This window comes from Vipera berus, assembly GCF_964194415.1.
Source record: "Vipera berus genome assembly, chromosome: 6".
Lineage (NCBI taxonomy): Eukaryota > Metazoa > Chordata > Lepidosauria > Squamata > Viperidae > Vipera > Vipera berus.
In genome coordinates, this window is record NC_138208.1 from 47,078,675 (window position 1) to 47,097,497 (window position 18,823).

General features: G+C 38.8%; 1 protein-coding gene and 1 long non-coding RNA gene across 3 annotated transcripts; one reads left to right on the forward strand and one right to left on the reverse strand.

Annotated features, from left to right (window-relative positions):
- Window positions 1-611: 611 nt before the first annotated feature.
- On the forward strand, window positions 612-16,886 carry LOC308669473 (GLIPR1-like protein 1). 2 transcript variants are annotated; one of them, XM_081330194.1, is made up of 6 exons: window positions 612-1,153; window positions 9,095-9,340; window positions 12,072-12,178; window positions 15,922-16,010; window positions 16,391-16,423; window positions 16,508-16,886. In XM_081330194.1, exons 1-6 carry the CDS (start codon window positions 968-970, stop codon window positions 16,660-16,662), a joined length of 816 nt encoding a protein of 271 aa, XP_081186320.1. In that variant the 5' UTR covers window positions 612-967; the 3' UTR covers window positions 16,663-16,886. The 2 variants fall into 2 exon arrangements, with proteins under 2 accessions (XP_081186320.1, XP_081186319.1); XM_081330193.1 differs by having other exon boundaries at window positions 16,391-16,886.
- On the reverse strand, window positions 10,324-12,968 carry LOC308669475. The gene is made up of 3 exons (XR_014026766.1): window positions 12,653-12,968; window positions 12,043-12,115; window positions 10,324-10,334 (listed from the first exon to the last, which is right to left on the reverse strand). It is a non-coding gene; the product is annotated as an uncharacterized lncRNA (long non-coding RNA).
- Window positions 16,887-18,823: the final 1,937 nt, after the last annotated feature.

Genomic DNA, 18,823 nt, shown 5'->3' on the forward strand with positions numbered 1-18,823 from the left:
CTTCTACATTGTTGATTTTCACATTATATTATTTAACTAAAAAGCGATCAGAATACTCAACTGATGCTATCCAGCCTATTGTGTGCATCCTGAGTCTTAGAGTGACTTTTCTTGAGACTATCATATACATCCGTTGAAGGAAAAATCTCCACCAGGGTCCAATCCAAGCCAGGAATAATCAAAATGGAGACTGCTTTAGAAAGGAGGTTGCAGTTTATTGAAGAGGAGAGCCAGACAGAAAGATATTTGATAATGATGATAACTTTATTGTCACTTTGAATGTACACCAATCGGCATACATCAAAATGAAATTTCGTTGCATACAGCTCTCAAACAGCATCTTGATTTGTTTCAATACGACATGCATATTCATACATATATGGAGATCTAAACCCAGCACATTTTACAGGCCTAACCCAAAATAATGCCTCCCACAGAGCAGATGAGTAGAATGGGAGGCAGATAATTTGTTGACATTCAGTGGATCTTCATCTGACAAATCCTGAATTTTTTTCAAAATAGAAAAGTATATTTAGAAAAATGCAATAGGCTGTCCAATTTTCCAGACATAACTTCTGCTAACAAAAAAATGTATATTTATTCAGCCGAGAGAAAAAAAAAACACGCCCCTGGGTTCTTTCCAGGAGACTGCTGGCTAAGCCTATCTAGGATTAAAAATTGAAGAGGAATCCAGGGTACGACTTCTGAAAAACAAACTTCACGGACTAGGATAGAATTTACTCCCCCAAAAAGCCTGATGCGATTCAGAAGAGGGCTAGCAATCCTAACGAAGGAGGAGGAGGAGGGCGCTGGAGACTGAAGCAATCGTTTCCCACAAGTTTTGCAAGCCCGGCAGGCCATCCTTCAGGAAGATCCTGGGCGCCGGGCTACCAAGTTCGGCGCCGGCGGCTGCAGGAAGACCATTAGTGCGCGCGCAGTTTCTCGCCAGTTCGCCGTTGCTGCGACCATGAAGAGCCTCTGGTGGTGGGGCGCGGCGGAGCTGGTGACTCTCCTCCTCCTCCTCGGAGAAGCGAAAAGTAACTTTCCGCCTTTGCCCGACATCACCAACCGTACCTTTATCAACCAATACGTCGACATCCATAACAAGTTCCGCAGCGAAGTCAAGCCCTCTGCCTCCAACATGCTTTACATGGTGAGCGGTTCGAAGGCTTGCCGGCGAGCGGGGGGCAGAAAGCTCGGGGCATTAGAGGGAGGAAGGCAGCCAGGGGTCTGAGGAAAAGAGAAGCCTCTGCCTGTTAGCGTGCCGTCCCTTAGACGGGGGGGGGGGAGACCCAGTTAAGACATTCAAGTTCGCCCGCGGAGGGTGCTGCTCCCAGGGCCCGAAAGTCATTCGGATTGGTGCCTGTGATAGTGGCGAAAGTTTGTGGGACCGTCGAGCTGGAGAGAACGGATATCTCAAGAAAAAAAAACAGTTTTGTTTTTTCCCCAGGAGCTTCAATTTAATCATTCCTCCAAAGTTAATTCCATATCCCACAACCAGGACTGAAAGGTTGGGACAAGGGCAAAGTCACCCAGCAAGTTTCCAAGCTTCAACCAGCAAATCTGAACGCCTTTATCTCCATGTAGTTTTGCGGTCCTGAGCTGTTTTCCATAGGGATTTTCCTGCCTACTTTCACCTTGTGCCTATTATCAGTTTACTTTTTCCCAAATAAGGGGATAGACCATCCTTTTCACAAGAATATTTTTTATTGTTTGGTTTAGTTATACACACACACACACACACACACACACACACACACACACACATATATATATTTTGTTGTTGTTAGTTGCGAAGTCGTGTCCGACCCATCGCGACCCTATGGACAATGTTCCTCCAGGCCTTCCTGTCATCTACCATCTTCTGGAGTCCATCTAAGCTCACTCCTACTGCTTCAATGACTCCATCCAGCCACCTCATTCTCTGTCGTCCCCTTCTTCTATTGCCCTCAATCTTTCCCAGCATTAGGCTCTTCTCCAGTGAGTCCTTCCTTCTCATTAGGTGGCCAAAGTATTTGAGTTTTAGCTTCAGGATCTGGCCTTCTAAAGAGCAGTCAGGGTTGATCTCCTCTAGGACTGACCGGTTTGATCGCCTTGCAGTCCAAGGAACTCGCAGGAGTCTTCTCCAGCACCATAGTTCAAAGGCTTCAATTCTTTGGCGCTCAGCCTTTCTTATGGTCCAGCTTTCGCTGCCATACATTGCAACTGGCAAGACCGTAGCCTTGACTATACACACTTTTGTTGACAGGGTGATGTCTCTGCTTTTTAGTGTGCTGTCTAGATTTGTCATGGCTTTCCTCCCCAGGAGCAAGCGTCTTTTAATTTCTTGGCTACAGTCCCCATCTGCAGTGATCTTGGAGCCCAGGAAAATAAAATCTGTCACTACCTCCATTTCTTCCCCATCTATTTGCCAGGAATTGAGAGGGCCAGATGCCATGATCTTGGTTTTCTTAATGTTTAGTTTCAACCCAAGTTTTGCACTCTCCTTCTTCACCCGCAACAAGAGGCTCTTTAGTTCTTCTTCACTTTCTGCCATTAGAGTGGTATCATCTGCATATCTTAGGTTGTTGATGTTTCTTCCGGCAATCTTAATTCCAACTTTTGATTCATCTAGCCCTGCCTTTCTCATGATGTGCTCTGCATATAAGTTAAATAGGCAAGGCGACAGTATACAGCCTTGCCGGACTCCTTTCCCAATTTTGAACCAATCAGTGGTTCCGTGTCCAGTTCTCACTGTTGCTTCTTGTCCCGCATATAGATTTCTCAAGAGACAAATAAGATGGTCTGGTATGCCCATCTCTTTAAGGACTTGCCAGAGTTTGTTATGATCCACACAATCAAAGGCTTTAGCATAGTCAATGAAGCAGAAGTAGATGTTTTTCTGGAATTCTCTAGCTTTCTCCATGATCCAGCGTATGTTAGCAATTTGATCTCTAGTTCCTCTGCCTCTTCGAAATCCTGCCTGTACTTCTGGTAGTTCTCGATCCACATACTGCTGGAGTCTAGCTTGTAGAATTTTAAGCATAACTTTACTAGCATGAGAAATGAGTGCAATGGTGCGATAGTTTGAACATTCTTTGGCACTGCCTTTCTTTGGAATTGGAATGTAAACTGATCTTTTCCAATCCTGTGGCCACTGTTGAGTTTTCCAAATTTGCTGGCAAATTGAGTGTAGCACTTTTACTGCATCGTCTTTTAAGATTTTGAATAGCTCAGCTGGAATACTGTCACCTCCACTAGCTTTGTTGTTGCTCAGCTTTTCTAAGGCCCACTTCACTTCACATTCTAGGATGTCTGGCTCAAGGTCAGTGACCACCTCATTGTGATTATCAGGGACGTTAAGCTCATTCTTGTATAGTTCTTCTGTGTAATTTTGCCACCTCTTCTTAATCTCTTCTGCCTCTGTTAGGTCCCTGCCATTTTGGTCCTTTATCATGCCCATTTTTGCATGAAACGTTCCTTTCATCTCTCCAATTTTCTTGAAAAGATCTCTGGTCCTCCCTATTCTATTGTTTTCTTCTATTTCTTTGCATTGTTCATTTAAGAAGGCATTCTTATCTCTTCTAGCTATTCTTTGGAATTCTGCATTTAATTGGGCATATCTTTCTTTTTCTCCCTTGCCTTTTGCTTCCCTCCTTTCCTCAGCTATTTGCAAAGCTTCCTCAGACAGCCATTTTGCTTTCTTGCATTTCTTTTTCTTTGGGATGGTTTTGGTTGCTACCTGTTGTACAATGTTGCGAACCTCTGTCCATAGTTCTTCAGGCACTCTGTCTATCAGATCTAATTCCTTAAATCTATTTGTCACCTCTACTGTATATTCAACAGGGATATGATTTAATTCATACCTGACTGGCCTAGCGCTTTTCCCTACTTTCTTTAATTTAAGCCTAAACTTTGCAACAAGAAGCTCATGGTCTGAGCCACAGTCAGCTCCTGGTCTTGTTTTTACTGACTGTATAGAGCTTCTCCATCTTTGGCTGCAGAGCATATAGTCAATCTGATTTCTGTGTTGACCGTCTGGTGATGTCCATGTGTAAAGCCGTCTCTTGGGTTGTTGGAAAAGAGTGTTTGCTATGACCATTGTATTCTCTTGACAAAATTCTATCAGCCTGTGCCCAGCTTCATTTTGTACTCCAAGGCCAAACTTGCCTGTTATTCCAGTTATCTTTTGGCTTCCTACTTTAGCATTCCAATCCCCCATGATGATAAGGACATCATTTCTGGGTGTTAGTTCTATAAGGTGCTGTAGGGCTTCATAGAACCGGTCAATTTCATCCTCTTCAGCACCTGTGGTTGGGGCATAGACTTGGACTACTGTGATATTGAATGGTTTGCCTTGGATTCGAACTGAGATCATTCTGTCATTTTGAGGATTGTATCCCAGTATTGCTTTTCCTATTTTTTTATTGACTATGAAGGCTACTCCATTTCTTCTGAGGGATTCTTGCCCGCAGTAGTATACCTGATGGTCATCTGAATTAAATTCACCCATTCCTGTCCATTTTAGTTCGCTGATACCTAAGATGTCAATGTTTAGTCTTGTCATCTCTTGTTTGACCATGTCCAGCTTTCCTTGATTCATGGATCTTACATTCCAGGTTCCTATGGAGAAAAAATCTTTACAGCATCGGACTTTCCTTTCACCACCAGACATATCCACAGCTGAGCGTCCTTTCAGCTTTGGCCCAGTTGCTTCATTCTTTCTGGCGCTACTAGTACTAGCCCTCTGCTCTTCCCCAGTAGCATATTGGACGCCTTCCGACCTGAGGGGCTCATCTTCCAGCGTCATATCGTTTTGCCTTTTGGTACTGTCCATAGGGTTTTCATGGCAAAGATACTGGAGTGGGTTGCCATTTCCTTCTCCAGTGGATCACGTTTTGTCAGAACTCTCTGCTATGACCTGTCCGTCTTGGGTGGCCCTGCACGGCATAGCTCATAGCTTCATTGAATTACGCAAGCCCCTTCGCCACGACAAGGCAGTAATCCATGAAAGGGAGATATATATATATATATATATATATATATATATATATATATATATATATAATGTTAAGAATTTGTTAAGGCTTTTTGAATGCACCTTGCTAATTAACTCTTTCTTTCCTGCTTTGGCCTGACTCAAGGCTTATCCACAGGATATAGTCAACTTATGACAGATCATTATTTGTGTAAATTATTCAAATTGCTAATAAAGAATTTGGGAGGCTGAGATGATCATTTCGAACTTATTATGTTCTCATCAGTCAGTCATACCCTTTATCTGAGATTCGAACCTGGGCTGATTATATATTAGGCAGTTGTTTTAACTTCTTGAGCCACAGGTTCTTTCTCTCTTTTATTAGCTAGAAGGCAAGGGAAATATGTGTTAAGAATTTGTCAAGGCTTTTTGAATATATATATATATATATATGTGTGTGTGTGTGTGTGTGTGTGTGTGTGTGTGTGTGTGTGTGTGTCACATGTTAACTATTTAGATTACCTTGCTAGGCCCCAAACATGGGGCAAATCTTTATTTCCTGTTTTCAGCCTATCTTGAAGGCCATCGAACGGGCAGTAGTCACACCGGACAGCTCATATATTTGTGTAAATTACTAACAAAGAATTAAGGGAGACTGAAATGCATTTCTAACTTATTAGTTTTCATCAGTCAGCCATACCCTTCTGAGATTCGAACCTGGGCTGATTGCACCTTACTGCACCCTACTGCCTAAGGTACAATCAGCCCAGGTTCGAATCTCAGAAGGGTATGGCTGACTGATGAAAACTAATAAGTTAGAAATGCATTTCAGTCTCCCTTAATTCTTTGTTAGTAATTTACACAAATATATGAGCTGTCCGGTGTGACTACTGCCTGTTCGATGGCCTTCAAGATAGGCTGAAAACAGGAAATAAAGATTTGCCCCATGTTTGGGGCCTAGCAAGGTAATTAAATAGTTAACATGTGACACATATCTCCCCTTGCAGAAGCTAACAAAAGCGAGAGAGATCCTGTGGCTCAAGAGGTAAAAACAACTGCCTAAGGTGCAATCAGCCCAGGTTCGAATCTCAGAAGGGTATGGCTGACTGATGAAAACTAATAAGTTAGAAATGTATTTCAGTCTCCCTTAATTCTTTGTTAGTAATTTACACAAATATATATATACATTAGTATTTTTGTATATTTTTGTATATATGTGTTGAATTACTTCTAAGCTGCAATCGTACTCAAGAAATTTATATAGTAAAAGAGTATATAAATTCAATGAATAAATACGAGGGCAATTCGGAAATAAACCTCCGTTTGGTTATCAATGACAGACACTTGCAGTTACAGAACTTTTATTATATACATTGGAAAAATACATTACTTTTTGACATAATCGCCATTCAAATTGAGGCGCTTGTCATAATGTCTTGCAAGGTTTGAAATTCCTTAGTAGCTGCTCAGCGTCAAATCTAGGCTATGGGGGGGCGCGAGGTGATCAAAAACATTCCAACGAGCTGCTTCAAAAGTTCTTGGGTGCATCTAGCGGTGTGCGGGTGAGCATTATCGTGAACCAACACCGCACCGGAAGTCAGCATGCCCCGACGCTTGTTATGAATGCCTTGTCTGAGTTTTTGTAACGTTTCACTGTAGACCTCTGAATTGATGGTCAAACCACGTTCCATGAACTTCACTAGCCTTCGGCATCTTCACATTTGGTGGGATTTTCTATGGCGCCATTTCTGGTGTGTTGGTTCACGATAATGCTTGCCTGCACTCCAGTAGACGCACCCAAGAACTTTTGAAGCAGTTCATTGGAATGTTTTTAATCATAGACACCCCCCCCATAGTCCATATTTGGCACCGAGCGACTACTACTAAGGAATTTCAAACCTTGTAAGATGTTATGACAAGTGCCTCAATTTGAATGGCGATTATGCCGAAGAGTAATATAATCTTGTAGTTTTCTAATGTGCATAATAAAAGTTCTATACCTGCAAGTGTTTGTTATTGATAACCAAACAGAGGTTTATTTCCGAATTGCCCTCGTACAAGAAAATGAATGCATGTGTTTAAGAAAACAAAATGCAAACCATTGCAACCAAGGTATCCATTCGGTAATGATAAGCATCTGATTATGAATCCTACCAGTGATCCCTAAGCCACATCCAGAGGTTAAAAGTTAAGTCATTAGAAGCACGTAAAAAGCATTTAACTTTTAAAAGTGAAGTCATTAAAAACATATCTAAGTATCAAAGCAAACAAGTTGCTGGAAGTTGAAACATTCTCCAATTCTCTCAGAATGTTAAGTTTCAAGTGAGCATTGAGTCTGGCTGCTGGACTCCATCAGCAGTCTCAGCATGAAAAGATTGGTTACTCATCTTGTGAGATGGCCTCACGAGACCGATGGTTCGTTAAGGTGCTTCCAAGTAAAAGAGCAGCACGCAGGGATGCAATCAGATAAAGCTTTATTAACGATAGAGTAAAGAGAAAGAGTTCCCTGGCATGGAGGCATCCATGCCTGGATTGAGCTCATGGATCAGCAAGCAAGCAAGTAGGAGAGAGAACAAAGAGAGCAGACGAGAGCAGCCCCTGAGCAGAGGTTTTTATGGGGGTTCTCAGCCCCTCCCTTACCAATTAACTCTCTCCAATGGGGCTGCAGGGGCCGGGGACCCCTGACCCACCAGTGGGAGCAAAGATGCCTCTTTGCTCCCATCTGATGACCTTTTTGGGGAACTGCCATGGCTGGCACAAAAACATCTAACACATCTAATAAATCAGAAGATGAGAAAGGAAATAGTTTTTAAGTTCTGCAGTGGGGGGATTATTCTCTACTATGCTGCAGCAACATTTACTTTGCTGATACTAGTTATTTATAGCTCCCTTTTTTCATTTTAGGACAAGTTATTTCTGCCCGTTGCAGGGACCTTTTAAAGTTGAAAGATAACCTCTAATAAGAAATCTCTCAGTGCACAGATGGATACCAAAACTAGCTATAATGAACAGAATAAGGCTAGTATTTATTTGTATGTAACCCACATTAAAGTTTGTCACTACTGCCATAGAGGAAGGAAGTTAAAAGCAAATGTGGAATACTCTGTTCCCTAATCTGTATAATTACTACTGTTCTTTCTGCTAATCCACATTTCTACTGGTAACATTTAAATACATTTTTAAAAAACAATGTCTGGAATATGCAACCTGTGACAGAAGGAAAGGGTGTGATCTAAGAAAAAGCAAAAGTAATTTCTTACCTAGTAATAATTTCTTAGAGGAATTACGATGATCTTGTCCTGGTTCTAATAGCTTTTTTCTCTATTCCTTTAAAAATGGGAGTTGCCAACATGTGCCACATACAGTAACTCTGGCTTTATATACAGTACTAGGTGGTGATAGTTCACAATATTTTTTTCTTCACATCTGGTAAGCAGAAAGATATTTTACCTGAACATCTCATGGTGGTTCTTATTCAGATTATGATCCATCATGATAATTGATAATTTATTTTGAAACCATATTGCTTTGATGTACACTTGCATGTTTTTAATGTACTTACATTAATCTCTAGATGTATAAAGTGAAGCTTGGAGGAAGCAAAAGTGCAGAAGATCTACACATATTAAGTAAACTTAATTCTGATTTACCGAGAGGTAGGGTAAGAATAGAAAGTTGAGAAGAATATCTTGGAAAAAGATATAGCTGATCAGTTATAAAATCAATCTACATTGCAACAGTTTGTTGCACAACCATCCTATTAAATTTTCACTGGAGACTATTCTGCTTCAATATGTAATCAGTATCTACACATGTGATTCAAAGCATAGGTATAATGTTTTTCTTGTATATATATATTAAAATTATAAATTTTATTTTTATAATTATAGTTTTAAAAATGCAAAACCAACTTTTTATACAGACATTACAGGTAAGTAAGAATCATCTCTGAAAATGTTTTAGGTGTTATATCTTCTTGAAAATTCCAGATTTTAATAAAAAATAATTTGCTTTATATGAACTACGTGCATAGAAATTCCTATCAGTATTCTGATGGGTCTCAATTTGATATTTGTGCATTTACTAGAGGGAGATAAATATGATTAAAAGCTTAACTGATAATTTTATCTTTTGCAGACATTTGATTTAGCTTTAGCTAGAATTGCTAGAGCATGGGGAAATAAATGTGTTTGGAAACATAATCCTAATCAAAGGTACCATCCTGATCGTAAATTTAAGCCAACTGGAGAAAATATGTGGTTGGGAGGTGCAAGCCAAAATTTCTTTAATGTTAAGAATCCAATCACAGCATTTCACAATGAGGTAAAATACTACACTTTCTCTACCCATCACTGCACCAAAGTATGTGGACATTATACCCAGGTAAGATGTGTACTTTTGTGTTCACATAGTCCATTGTGATAGTAAATTATGAAGTACTGATTACAACTGCTTAGTAGGTGAAGTTATTGTGTAAGATTGCATATTTACAAACATAATGGTAAAAGGCAACTGGGAAATTCAAAAAGGAAAAAATTAATTCCGTCTGTAAACATTTGTTTATGCCACCTAACTCCAAATGACTCTGTGCTGAATATAATTCCTCCAAAATAAAAACAATACTAAGAGAGAACAAACAGTAGAACCAGACCTTAACGAAGAAGAAAGATGAGCAAAATGGTAAACAAAGATGGGATCAACCACCTAATCAAGACCTAAGAGAATAGTCAGGTCTGTATGCTTTTTTGGAACACCAACAAGGAGGGAATCATCCAAATCTCAGTGGGTATCTCATTGCATAATGCAATTGCTGCCACAGAGAAGGGTGTTTCCTGGCATCAGATAGATGACATTGTTTAATTGAAGGACCCCAGAGTGCATCAACACTATTAGTTTTAATTGGCCAGACAGATACCACAGGAGATAGGCAGTCCCTCAAATAACCGTGTCCTGTACCATGTAGCAGTTCATAGGTGATAAGCAGTACCTTGAAGCAAATTGGTATCCGGTGCAAGTTATGGAGCAGAGACGTTACATAGTCGTGGCATGTCCATAACTGCTCACACTGTTGTAGATGTGGACCTGCTGCTTTTGAGGCAGCGTTGCATAGAGTGTGGTGCAATAGTCAAGACATGAGTGGCTGTCTGAAGGGCCTTCCAATTGAGGAAAGGCTAAAACTGCTGCACCAGATGAAGCTGAACAAAGACTTTTCTAAAGATCTCTAGATTTCATAACAGCCTTGAATGAAGGAAGTGCAATCCCATCCAAGTTCAGAGATAAAATAACTCAGAACCAGTTGGTCCTGGAAACCACAACCACTTCTTCTTGGTAGGATTCAATCAGAGACAGTTTTCCGCATTCTACATGCCTTTATATCCTGAAACAAAATATCAAAAAGTCTCAGCCAGCAGTTATAATTGCTTATCGTCAAGTAAACCAGACCGAGAATCAACTCCACAGGAAGGCTACAACTATTGAGTGGCTATAATAACAGAATCTTGGAAGCCTGGTTGTGCTATGTCTGTTTTGGCCATTTGTTCATACATTAGATTGTTTTGGATTTAAGCCATGTGTCTCCTCATGGCTTTGGCTAATGGATCTGGCCTTTGTCAAAAGTTGTTGTCTTTATTCTCTCTAGTTATCATCAGCATATTGATTATACTAAACCCAAGAGTGATGTAGGATATCACAGAGTGGGTTCATGTTGATGTTGAATAGAAAGAGAGAAAAAGTTGAATCTTGTGGCACCCTAATTGAAGAGGGGCCTAGAAAATGACCTTTCTCCCCAAACAACATCAACAGAATTGTCTCTAAAGAAAACAAGGGAATAACTGCAAAATGGTGCCACTCCTTTGCAATATCTGGAGCCAGTCCAGAAGGATACTATGGTCGAGAAATCAAGGAGCAGAAGAATGGATGCACCACTCCCATTGCAGATTTGCCAGTGGTCTCCTACAAACACAATCAAGGCGGTCTCTTATCAAATCCTAGCCTGAAACCCAACTCAAACGAGTCTAGATAATCCCCTTCCTCCAGAGTTCTGGAGTTCCTGGACTGCAGCTACAGTCTGACCAAAAGGGAAAGTTGGAAACAAATTGGTTTTGATTCTGGCAGGCATACTGCGTACCATCTCTCCCACAAACAGTGAGGCATCATAGCATGGACCCAGTTACAGATCATCTCCTTGGCTGCTTTGACAATGTGGAAGGGGCCCAAATGCAGCACATGGGTGGCTAAATTAACAGCACAAAGAATCCTGAGCCAAGGTCTCAGCTGAGCTGCCCAGTATACATCCTTGAAAACCCTCAAACATTTGGAACTCTATAGGATTCATCGCTTTGAACATTCTGATTGTCTCCCTATAGTAAATGAGGCACCAATAAGACAAAGTAAACAAAGTGGTCTGTCAATGGCAATGGATTGGTGTTAATGTCCTTTGCTACCACATCAGTTACAAGTTTCTCAAGACATTTTTTAAAAAAAAACATCTGACATGCAACCCCTGGTATGTGTTGGGCCATCAGAAACAAATTCATGACACTATTCCAGACTCTACACGACTAGGTGGCATATTAAAATCTCATATACTCTTATCACCAGCCCAGGAGTGGACTGTTCAAAGTTACGATGACACTGAAAAAAGTGACTTATGACCATTTTTCAAACGTGTGACTGTTGCAGCATCCCCCAAAGTTACATGATCAAAATTTGGGTACATGGCAACTGACTCATATTTATGACAGTTGCAGTGTCCCAGGGTCATGTGATCAGCTTTTGCATCCTTCCGACAAGCAAAGTCAATGGGGAAGCCATATTCACTTAATAACCGTGTTACTAGCTTAACAATTGCAATGGTTAACAATTGTGGCAAGAAAGATTGTAAAATGGGGCAAAACTCACCTAATAAACATAAATTTTGTGCTCAATTGTGGTTGTAAATTGAAAACTACCTGTATTTTGTTTGAGGCAAATTTTAATGTAATTAACTCCCTCTTTGAGGGAGATGGGTGGTTTAGAAATGTGAAAAATAAATATTTATTGGCCAAATGCAGATCAAAACAGAAAGAGATTGGAGAGAAACTGACATTCAAAACAGGCGTTCTTCCTTTTTCAGGTAGTTTGGGCTACTTCACACAAAGTTGGTTGTGCTGTTGTTTACTGCCGTTACATGGATGGAAAGGAAAAAAATAATAACATTTTAGTGTGCAATTATGCTCCAGCGTAAGTTAACACATATTAAAGAAATCTGAAATTGTGTTATGCATTTACATATATTATTTTAAACAATTTATTTTCAATTAGTTTGCTGTCTGTAATACTTTAAATGTTATAATTTGACATATATTTTTATTAACTTTATTTTAAAAAATCAGCTGGTGAGTTATAAGGAAACTGCATAGAAAATTTTCAAACGGTGCCAGAACATGACTAGAAATTTATGACAACCCATGAAAGAATGGGGAGGAGGGCAAAAATGGTTGGAGCAATTTCCTGCCTCTTTTCTTCCTTTCTTCCCCCTTCCCTTCCTCCCTCCCTTTCACCATTCCTTTTCCCATCCCTCAAGAGATGGTACATGTGTCAAGGAAGCCACATGGAGGGCAGTGCTGGTCGAGCAAGGCACATAAAGTGGCAGCACAGACAGGAATGCACTGGGTGTGGCATTGGCACTGTGTGGAACTACCTTCCTTTTCTTACCTTTTCAATGGCTGATGCTGGGTGGTGAAGGGAGGAAAGGATTGCAAGACTGGCTGGGAAATTCACAGAATGTTGAAAATGAAGGTCATGTGACTGAAGTAGCAGTCCACCTGCACAACAGCCTTCCTTTGGGAAGAAGTAATACATCCATATTTTGGATGTATTCTGTAAGTTAGCCCATTTGAGGTACCTTCCTCTATGATACACTGTTTCATCCAGTTAATGGTCATGACAATTAGACTTTTAGTAGTATATAGATTTCAAAGTTACATCTTAACTTTATATAAATGTGTAAGTAAATGTAATCTCTTTGTTAGAGGCCACATATCAATGGTAGAATACATACTGTATTTTATATAGAAGAACCCAATTGCTAGCACAGGTAGTCCCTAGGACCATTTGTTCAAAGCTACTGAGGTGCCATTTGAGGTACCTTCCTCTATGATACACTGTTTCATCCAGTTAATGGTCATGACAATTAGACTTTTAGTAGTATATAGATTTCAAAGTTACATCTTAACTTTATATAAATGTGTAAGTAAATGTAATCTCTTTGTTAGAGGCCACATATCAATGGTAGAATACATACTGTATTTTATATAGAAGAACCCAATTGCTAGCACAGGTAGTCCCTAGGACCATTTGTTCAAAGCTACTGAGGTGCTGAAAAAACTGACTTATGAACCATCATTGTACTCAACAAACATTGCACCATCCCCAAGTCCATGTGATTGTAATTTGGGCACTTGGCAATCAGTTTGCATTTATGATGGTTGCAGTGTCACACGATTGTGATTTGTGACCTTCCCAACCTGATTTTCTGACAAAATCAGTAGGGAAAGCTGGATTCACTTAATAATGTGATTCACTTAATGAAAAATGGGTATAAAATCAGGTCCAGTCACATGATAACTCATTTAACCATTGAGAAATTCTGGTTCCAATTCTAGGTATAAGTCAAGGACTACTTGTATGTAAAAATTATTAAAAGTAAATCTAGTTCTATGAATTAATTGAAAAGACTTTCTTCATTTACTCTGAATATACTGTTAGGCAGCTTCATGCATCTCATAAATAAATGTATGTTCTGGAAAAAAGGTGGCAAGATAAATGTCATTAGTATTTTTTTTAACTCCAAAATTTACTTGAATTGTTTTGCAATTTTATCCTGTAAACCTTTTCGTACTATTCAAAAAGAAAAGTTCCTATTTTATAAATTATAAAACTAGTTTTGATCCTGTCAGATTTTCTATCAATCACATTTTTGCCTAGCTGGTGCTATTTTCAATTGTGCAAGGGGGAGGAAAATAGGCAGTTTTGATGGTGGAAGAAGATATGCAAATAATCTTATACAATTTGCCCACCATGTATTTGTTGGAGTGAACAAGTACAGTTAAATATATTTACATCTCCATCACAATTTACATCTCTCTCCATTGAAAAGACAGGGGTCCCCCAACCTGTGGGCCGCGGCCCACAATCAGGCTGTTGGCCACTGGGCCGGGTGAGTGGCTGGCCAGTGCATGCATCTGTGCACACTTGCACGCCCCACTCGCTGCAGTGTTGCGGCATCACATGGGTGCTAGCATCGGCACAAGCGCACCTCCCACTCATGCTAGTGTTACAGCATTGAGCCAGGCGCTAGCGTCGCTGCAAGTGCACATTCCTCCCACTCACGCTAGCATCGCAGCATCACTTGGGTGCTAGCATCGCTTGGGTGTTTGTGGCCCTATTTGTTTCATGCAATCGCAGGCTGTTAGTGCGCGTAAAGGTGCCTCAACACCACCCTCCCCCGCCCCGGGCTGCCAACCCAGAAAGGTTGCGGACCCCTGTTTTAAGCTATGGAAAGAATCGGCTGGGAATAGAATGGATGAGGTCTTGGTTTATGAAATAAAGAGATTAAACTTTCCAACCTTCCCCCTGGACATTGTGCAACACAAATGAGAGCATCAGGGAGCCTGTTGTGAAGAAAATGATGAGCTATAAGATTGCAAAGGTAGGAAGATTATGGAAATTGAAGAGCAGAAGAACAAAGTGAATGCTACCCCAATTCTTACATTCAGTGCTCAGGTCATTTATTATGCCTTTCAATCTTAATCAAAGAGGCAGAGCAAGTAGGCTGTATCTTAATAGGAAATTTGAAAAACTAGATATTGTTGGCTTTCAACTTCTATTACTAATGGGCACTTCTGCAGAATAGGGGAGGTCATGGGAGGAGAACTACAAACAGCGGAGTTTGGAACATTGTCATATTTCTGGTGGAGGCAGGGAGTATATTTCAGAACATGTTGGATTGACTCCTGTTTAGTACAAGAATCCAAATGAAATAATTCCCAACCATGGCTTTCTTTTGCTTAAAGACAGAGTGGTGAGTCCTCTGTCACATAAATTGTCCCATATGACAATGTGGTACTAACACAACTAAAATAGATTTAATCCCAATATAGATCCTTTTAAAAGAAGTTATAACCTTTGTGAAGAATAAAAACATCTAGAATTCATTCTGATTAATTTTCACATGAAACTATTAACTCATATACACACACATACATGAACTTTAATTTGTATTTCTGATTTATTGTTATATTTTCTTCCATTACACAAAATTATGAGATATAAATATTTGCGAAATTGGACATACTTTATTTGCATTGCTGACAGAATAGTACAATGGAATGCATCTATTATTTAGGTTTACTACTCTTGAGGTCTGTCTCTTTCTGTCTGTCTGTCTATCTATCTATCTATCTATCTATCTATCTATCTATCTATCTATCTATCTATATATATATATATATATATATATATATATATATATATATATATATATATATATATATATATATAATTTATTGGGTACCCATCTTATCATAGAGTAACTGGGCAGCTTACAGTTACATCTAAGTAAAACAAAGTTAAAATCAAATTAAAAATTAAAAACACATGGGGAGGGTGAGGGCAGAGTGGTGCATCTGTTATTCCGAAAAACATTAAACATGAGTCACTTAATTGTTATTGTTTTAATTAAAAAATCAGATTATTTTCAAGGATTATGAGATTTTAGCACTGTACCACAAAGGATAATTGACATTCTCTAAGAAATACCATGAGACCCAAAACTTGTTCAAGATTTTGCACAACATTTTAACATTTTGACTTGGTATCTTCAGATAAGGTCATTGACATTTTCAGCTAAATTTTCAGTTTAGCTTTGTCTACTTAACAATATTTGGTATGATTTAAGAATATATTCATCCACTGTTTTTTAGAGGCAATTACCGTGGAGTACGCCCTTATAAAGAGGGAAAACCATGCAGTAACTGTCCAGAAGGAAACACTTGTAAAGACAATCTCTGTAGTGAGTACAAATCTGAATAAAATAGTAGTTCCAGGAGAAAACAAGAGAATCATGTTACAGTTCATTAAAATCATTTTGATTTTCAGTCTTTTCAGTTTTTATTTTGGTAGAGCAGTGGTATTTTTTTCTCCTTTTGGGGGGAAAAAAGGTACATGGGGTTTCTTTCCATTGGCCAAATGAGTATCTTATAAAAATAGGAGTAAACATTCCATTATAATCAGTTTGATAGTTCTGCTTGTATTTTAAAGACTGGTTAATGTGGCATCACTGCTACGGCTAATTAATGTATTCATTGTGTAAGAAATGAAAATGTTTATCAAGAGAAAATATTCTAAAAGCTTTAACTGGCTTGTCTGAACCTTGTTTGTTTTTAAAAACAGGAAATCCTGAACGTGAGAAAGAAAACAGCATTCGTATGTATTACAATTGCCTTTTATATTTTAAATTTACTTTTAAAAGAGGATCATTACATTCCCTCTCTTGTTTTTTTAACCTAGGTTATTCACGATGGTATCCACCATTTGAAAGTCGGATTATATGTGATCCATCTTGCATTGCTGTTGCAGTTTTAAGGCCATTGTTAATGTTTTTAGCATTTGGTGTTGTTTATTACTTACAAACCTGTTATCCAGGTTTAAGTTTTTCTAAATAATCTTCAGTATTCTGTATGCATAAAACTTTGACTACTTTTGTTAATTATAAGAATTTATTTACATGAATTGTTACATTATTTTCCTGTTCTATCTTTTAAAAGTAGATTTGGTTCAATTCATTGTTTTTATGGAATTTTGTGAAACAAATTCTTAATGTTTTTTAATTTTGATTACTGTACTAATACAGTACTGTATTACTGTACTAATAAAGTTCCTTTTTTGTTCAGATGATACTAATATAAACCAAAATATATTTAATATGTTCCATGTTTTGTAAACATGTATATTAAAATAAGAGTTGTGATTAATAAATATTAATATGATAAATTGCACATACCTTCTGTATATATTGAACTCCGTTTAACTCAACGATGTATGATTGCACCAGCAGTCATGTTCAGAAAGCACCTATATATAATTATTGAATAGGACACAATTGTGTGGCTCATGGTTGCTCCAGCACTGCATTTAGATCTAGCAAAGGTGCAAGGTCAGGATCCAGTAATTTAACAATAGCAATAGCACTTAGCCTTATATACTGCTTCATAGTGCTTTACAGCACAGGTCCCCAACCTTTTGGGCACTAGGGACTGGTTCCATGGAGAAAAGTTTTTCTGCAGACTGGAGAGTGTATGGTTTTGTGTGCTGCCTGCATCCCACGGATGGGGCTTTGCTTCTTTGTGCAGACTGGTTGCTAGCGTGCCACAGACTGGTATTGGTTCACAGACCGGGGGTTGGGGACCCCTGCTTTACAGCACACTCTAATCGTTTTACAGAGTCAGCAATTGCCCCTAACAATCTGGGTTCTCATTTTACTGACCTCGAAGGGATGGAAGGCTAAATGAACCTTGAGCCAGTGAGGATCGAACTCCTGGCAGTCAGCAGAACTAGCCTGTAATACTACATGCTAACCAATTTGCCACCATGGCTCTAGATTACTGTACTAATGCAGTACTGTATTACTGTACTGTACTAATAAGGTTCCTCATCATATTGACAAAAAGTTTGATAAAAACAATATTAGCATTCTGAATTATACTCTGCATACCATACACACATACATTTGTTGCTCCTATTCATACCACAACCAGAATGTGGTTCCCTATCCTCTCATTACATGTAATCTATACTAACTGAAATTCTTGTAAATGGTACAGTTGGCATGTAAGGTCTATAATGTCTAAAGATGAAATTTGGCTGATTTCTTGGTTTGTTAGATACAGTCTAAATTATGGTCTGTTTCTATAATTCAGTCCAAAGTATTTGATAGAAAACATAGGCTTGCTTTTTTTGTATAATGATTTTACCATGTTTTCCCTATATGTATACAGCCTCTATTCTGGCTGACCACAGTGAATTAAAAGGGAAAAATAATAACATCCTAACAGCCAAAATTCTCTGGGTCATTTACAGTAAAATTATCCATCTTCAGTAAAACAGTTCTACCTTGATTACCAGTAAACAAAAACATCTATGGCTATTTTTTAAAAGGAGCTGAAACATCAAACAAAAACTGTAGAAAGCTAGGATAAAGCGTGAAAAATTAACATTTGATCTGAGAACACACAGATGCCTTGAGCTATGGAGGACAGATAGCCCTTGTTTAGCGACCACAATTAGGATCAGCAACTTAGTTACTAAATGATACAATAATTAAGTAAAAGATCATGTGACCATGACTGTGCTTATGATTTTACTTCAGCTTTTCTTTTCCCTACTCCATCACTTTTTGGAATGTTCATCCCTAGCTGTGATAATTAGCAAGAAATTAATACTTATTTTACACTCATTGGAGAAGAATGCTGTTCAAGGTCATTTAATAGTCTCTTCATTATCAGTTTGATCTGGAAGCAATCAGTGAACATGGAAACAGTAATATGATAATTGAACCAGCAACCAAGATATTGACTGGGACTTTACATCTGAATAAAGAACATTGGTGAGGGATGGACATTGTCACCTAAATATAGTGCTGTGTGATTTTTGTAGTACATCTGATAGAAACTTACTTATCCCAAAACATGGGATAGCAGAGAAGTAAACCTAACTTCACTGGACAGCTTTTTTGACAGGCATCCTGAGCAAGCCAAGAAAAAAACAAATGTGGAAAAATTCTGAGGAAAAAAATATTTTTTTTGCAGGATAAATTGAAAAATAGAA